Source organism: Nematolebias whitei, chromosome 14, assembly GCF_014905685.2.
Source record: "Nematolebias whitei isolate Nwh7 chromosome 14, NemWhi1, whole genome shotgun sequence".
Taxonomy (NCBI): Eukaryota; Metazoa; Chordata; class Actinopteri; order Cyprinodontiformes; family Rivulidae; genus Nematolebias; species Nematolebias whitei.
Window position 1 is genome coordinate 11917269 of NC_056511.1, and position 6000 is coordinate 11923268.

General features: G+C 38.7%; 1 protein-coding gene across 1 annotated transcript in view; it reads right to left on the reverse strand.

Moving 5' to 3' along the window:
• Positions 1-6000, reverse strand: part of LOC119420836 (rap guanine nucleotide exchange factor 6) — a 149463-nt gene that overhangs the window by 19956 nt on the left and 123507 nt on the right. Inside the window, exon 17 of the mRNA XM_037688260.1 lies at positions 1824-2064. Coding sequence (XP_037544188.1) covers positions 1824-2064 — 241 coding nt within the window. The remainder of the gene's footprint in view (positions 1-1823; positions 2065-6000) is intronic.

A 6000-nucleotide genomic window follows, 5' to 3' on the forward strand; every position in this document is an offset into this window, starting at 1 on the left:
TAAAGACAAAAGAAAACAAAAAAGGACAACAAGACGAGAAGAAACGTGTCAAAATAAAAGTTCAAAATAGAACTGGGTTTGACCAACCATTTGATATCATTTGTGTGATAGGAGATGGAGATGGGATCCTCTCTCTTCATTTATGTGTATGTCGACGGCGTGTACACAGTTTGCTATTGGCTAAGCCTGCTCCTCCCAGACCAGCTGTCAATCATCGTCAGCAGAGGATGACGGATACAAAGAGGCAGGAATGAAACTCTCCCAACTGCGTCTGGTCAGTAGGAACCATCGCTGAATCTTGTTGATGCTCGCCCTGCTGACAGTGCACAGTGTGTGCAGGCATTGTATGTACAAATACTGCCAAACTACCAGCGTTAAGGTGGATTACTCCATTAATGTTGTAGCCTGTTTCTCTGAATCTGAAGTAAATGAACACAGATAAATGAGACTCCTTAATTCCTTCCTAATATGTGAATAAAATGAAACAAGTGCAGTTATTCGAAGCAGCGTGTGAATGAATGCATCATCGTGCGTTGAACTTGATCGTATCATTGTCTTCGTATGAGTGTGCGTATGAATAATTCCAGACATGCCGTGGTGTCTGCAGAGCCCCTCGCCCCTGACGGAGGATGAAAAATTCATGCCGGTCTACTTGGGAGGGGACCGACGATGGACCCCAGGAGACGAGGAGAGTGGGTTAAAACTGAAAAACTGATGGCGGAGTCGCATTAAGGCAGACATTGGTGCTGCAGCCTAATTTTCTGCTATGTCCTACAATCTTCAGTCATAAAATATGTCTAGCAACGAGACAAAAGAACTTGGACTTTCAACAAACCAAATCAACATTTGTAAATACAAAAGCAAAAGAACAGCTGGCAGCAAAAGCTTTCAGTGTCACATCTTAAGAAACATTTATATTCCCTTCACTTTTGAGTACTAGAAGCTACATCTGTCACCAGCAGCTTGAGTCTTAACAGAAAAACGTAAATCACAAGAGTGGCACTCTGAACCATCAGAAAGAGGACCGAGTCATCCAGATGAATACAGTTTGTAGAAGGGATGCACAATATTGGATTTTTGGCCGATATAGGATATGCCGATATGTTAAAAGTTATTTGGCCGATAACCAATACAGATTTTTTTTTTTCCTAGACCTACTTACAGAGATTGCATAGCCTTCTCTGCTGTGGAAATAAAGTACTAGGTACATTATTCTGCATGGCTTTTGTCAATTTGGTCTGCTACAAAATGCAGATGCCAAAACCTTTTATATCTGTGAATTATTTTGATGGAAAGGCCGATTTCCGATATTTAACGTTAACGCCAATATCGGGCGATACCAATACCATGCAGATAATATCATGCATCCCTATATAGAATTATACCAATCAGCAGATCTCAAGCAGACAGTGTGAGGTTTGGAGCTATTGTGTGAATTATGAGTAATATTTCTGTTCAAAAAGGCTTTAAATCTTGAATTTGACAAAGCACCGAAGGCTGGGTGAGCTTTAATAGTTTTAACCGATGCAGAAACATTTGAACAAAAAAGTAGGAAGAAAAAAGTTCAACTCTCAGTTTTTTATTTTTATTTTTTTGTTTTTAGGTCCAACCACTGTGTGTTCTGGCTTAACCTTTCCTTCCTCTCTCAGCATGAATTTATGTTGCTTCCTGGTTTATCAAAGCAGTATTCGTTCTCGTTTTGTGCATTTGAACCTGCAAAGGCGTCAATACTTTAACACTGAACTCCCTTTGGGAATTTGCTGACAACGATCTGTGTGAAGATAAAACTCATTTACCCGTAGGGTAACATTTGTGTCGCTCACCTGCCGTTAAGCTGAATCCGATCAGCCAGTTTAGAAAGTTGGTCGGGCAGACGGCGTTGTTTTATTACCCCCTCCGGGCTCACGGACACCTCGCACAGGGAGTAGGTTTCAGGCGCTGCGAGGAAGCCAAACTCGTTGACGGTGTGGGCGACGACATCCTTGGCCGTAGTGTCCTTGCTGATGATGATGTAGCAGCTCTGCTGGTCGGCTTTGAACACCCGAATAACCTGGTCTGGGATGTCTTAAAGAGAAACGGAAAACAAAACAGACTCGTGACTAGTGACCAATCAAAGAAGGTAATGTTAAAAAGACAGATGTGATAAATCAATGTAATGGCATCTAGAATCTATAATTTATGACAATAAGCTTGTTTTGATACTTCTTAATCAAACCAGGAGATTGGTATAAAAATATCAAGGCAGCCATGTTTGAAAGTCACGTAGCATTTTTTATAGAATCAGATCCAATAAAAACTTGAGCTAAACAGCGAAACGACAAATGCACTCATGAAGGTTGAAGAAAAAACTATATTTATGTTTAAATGTCTTTAGTTATGATTAAATGTCTTCTGCTCAGATTGTCCTTTTTAAAAATTAGTTCTTGGAATGAAATTTATATGCATTCCTGTCGTTTTCTTAAGCTTTTACAGACAGTATGAGAACAACTCCTCTGCTCCAACTCAATTTGATTTACAGAATTACTTTCTATCACAAAAAATCACTTAATCTTAATTTTTTTTGTTAACAATCTAATAATTTTGCACATTAAAGGGCTCCAATTTGTGAATAAAGCTATACAACCTCTTAAAACATTAGGTAATATCAAACCAATAAACTTGAAAGTCAACACTTGATTACAGTTTCATGGAGCAGCTACGTGGGACTTCCACGGCAGAATGCACGTTAAATAATGGAGATGTTCTCTGAGTGAAGCGCGGCATTAAAGATCTCTGTGTTTGAGTATTGCAGGGTGTACGGCCCATTAGCCACAGGCTTTAATCGAAGGAGTTATGGGAGCCATGCAGTGACAAGCGGAGACAGTCGGAGAGTCCGATGAAGCTGCTACAGCGAGCGTTTGTTCAGATTATAATACCTAATCATACGATCATTACAGTCGCAGCAGCAGCATAAGAAGAAACAAAGTGCTAAAAGCAAAACCAATAGTGCTACATTAGGTGTTGGTAATCAATCAGCTCTGCTCATTTAAAGAGCTGCATCAGTGAGCAAACTAGATTCAGATTTGTTCATGCCATGTTGTGATGAAGTGCACGTAAGAGGGGTCATTATGCTGCGGCTTTCATTTTCTTTTTGATGCATTTTACAAGAACCCACAAGTGTTTTCTCGTAAAAAGGGTTTTCCCAGTTGTAACATTTACACAAGTGTTTTTTTTCCCCCTTTGTCTTAGGTAATGTTTTGATTTCTTTTTGTAACAGGAACATGAACTTTACCAAGAGCCAACTTTGAATGACAACTTAATGTTGAATGTTTATTTTCATTAATTCACAGTAAATGGTTATTTATCCTTTTTATTTGAGAAATTGCAGGAGTGAAATGCAAGTAATCACTTTTGAAAACCACTTTGCTTTTTGCTCACTTCGAGAATCCAGAAATATTGACGTTTTCTTCTCTTAGTGGACTGTAAACTCATTTATATCCAACATATTTATGCTTTACGTATAGTAAATGCAAACTAAACTTCTTGCTAAAGATAAGATCGGTGTACTCTGCAGCTTTCTTTCTTCTTGGTTGCTGCTGTGAAGGAGAAGTTCAGCTTGCGTGTGCAGCTGGGCAGTGAGCGCAGGTCGACTTGAAACGAAACGCTTTGCGTCTCGTTGGCTGTGATTTGCGATTAGAGCTTGGTGAAGCCTTTAATGAAAAAGCCAGGTATTGTATCCTGTGAAGGGGCAAAGGGTGGTGAGGGGCTAGCTGGAGATACTGCACTTGTGTGGACAAGTATGGTCCAATCACTGTCCTCTCAATGAGACAGTTATATATACTCATGCACCTTTTCTTTAAAAATTAGACATTTTATTTCTAGACTGATGTCAAATATAATGTGTACACAGTGTAGTATTTTTTTTTGTGTAGCAGCAACAGTCCCTCCTTCTCCTGTTTTCTACTGTTTGCTAAAGTGTGTTCCTCTCACTCCATGTTAATGTCAAAATGTCTAAATGTGAAAGCAGCGGAGGGGCTGGACACAATGTCTTCAGGTGGCGACTGCTGGAGACGAGCTGCAAACTCAATTTTGAGTCATTAGCTCTGTGGTCAGGGCCGCGGTCTTATAATCATGAGGTTGTGGGTTCGAGCCCAGGTTGCGACAGGAAGGGCATCCGGCGTAAAATAAACTGCCAAATCTTTAATGCGCGTTTGCTCGCCGTGGTGACCCCTGAAGGAGGGAGCAGCTGAAATGAACTTACTACTGTAAGAAAATATGCACATTTTCAGCTGTCGTCTCGCTAAATTTACAACGAGTGGGCCGTTATTCTACTGGAATACACGTTTGAGCTGAAGTGATGTAGATTTGGAGCAGTGATTGAATCTATCTTACATCGTGGATATTTTCTGCGCTTGAAATGATTTGTCTTTAAGTAATAAAGTTAATGTTTCTGTCTAAAATAAAACACATTAGGAGATTTATATGTAATAAAGTCAAAGTAGGAATCAATACCTTAACTTTGATTTTACAAGTGGCATCAGTGTCTGTTTAATTGAATCAATCCTTAAAATAACTATTTAAAGATTAAAAAAAACAATAAAAGATGTTTACTTTGTCAACTAATAGGATTTGCTATAAAAGGGAGTATCAAATGAAGTATAAACACAACAAGTCTTTACACAGAACCTGGAACAGAGAAGTAACGTAAAAAAAACAGACGGGGGGGGGGGGGGAACAAGAAAGAAGGGACATTTGGGGACAATCAAACAATGACACTGGAGGTAAATATACTTACAATACAGTCCCAATGCTTGGCAAGCAGAGAGGAAAAGGATAAAAAAAGGGAAACGTTGTAATTACACATGGGAAAAAGTTTGACAGCAGCATAAAGAGAGGTTCGGGGGTTGGAAATAACACAACAAACGAAAATAAGAAGAAAAACCCCGCACAGTTTCGTCTGCAGCAGTAATCTGCTGGTGGGAAACCAAAGAGGAAAAACTATGACTCAACATCTCAACACTAGAACATGTGTTTCAAAGCACAAAGCACAAGAGGAGAAGGAAAAAAAACGAAACAGACGCAAAATCACTGAGCAGAGAATCTGAGAAAAAAAAAAAAAGACTTCATAAAAAGCAAATATGAAGCATCAGACGAGAAAACTCAAGTTTATATTTAAAGCATTCATGCTCTGATTCTCTAATGATTTCAGCTTGTGATGTAAGAGATTTATGAGCAACATCATGTGTCACACGTTCATAAATGTTAGTTACCTGGACACTCTTTAGTCTAATAAACAATTAACAAATAGAAGCTGGGCATTATATTCTTTAACAACGTCTGACTTTTAATTTGACTTACCGTAATTTCTGGGCTATTGAGCGCACACAAATATAAGCCACGCCCACTAAATAAAAAATAATTAATTTTGTTCATATATAGGTTGTGCTCGTCTATAAGCCACGGGTGTCCACGTTGTAACATGAGATATTTACACAGAAATATTTTTTCCAACTTTTAATTAAATACGTACCAATAACATACACAACGTATCGTAAATGTTTTTTTTTTTCTGAACAGTACTTGCATCACGGCTGGTTAAAAATAAATAAATACAGTAGTAGTAGGAAGTAGGGGTGCACCCAAATTTCCTTATTTTTAGGAAATCGGCCGATACTTACGAGAAACCGATTTTTTGTTTGTTTGTTTTAACAACAATTGTCTGAACTTCATTTATATTTCAAAGCACTACCTCACAGCCAGTTAAAATAAATTTGTATTGTTTCTAGGATATAGTTCAAGGGTATGTTTTTCAACAAAATAATATTGGTAAATTGAAGGAGCATTGTGACCTCATAACACCTGACAGTGTCACTTATTAAACAAAATCGGAATCGGTAGGTCAGACTTTTTAGAAATGGGTGATCGGCCAGAAAACTGCAATCGGTGCACCCCAAGTAGGAAGTCATTGATGGCTATTTTTATATTCTTCCTGCACAAGCAGGGGAGTCCCCCGTCACAGGA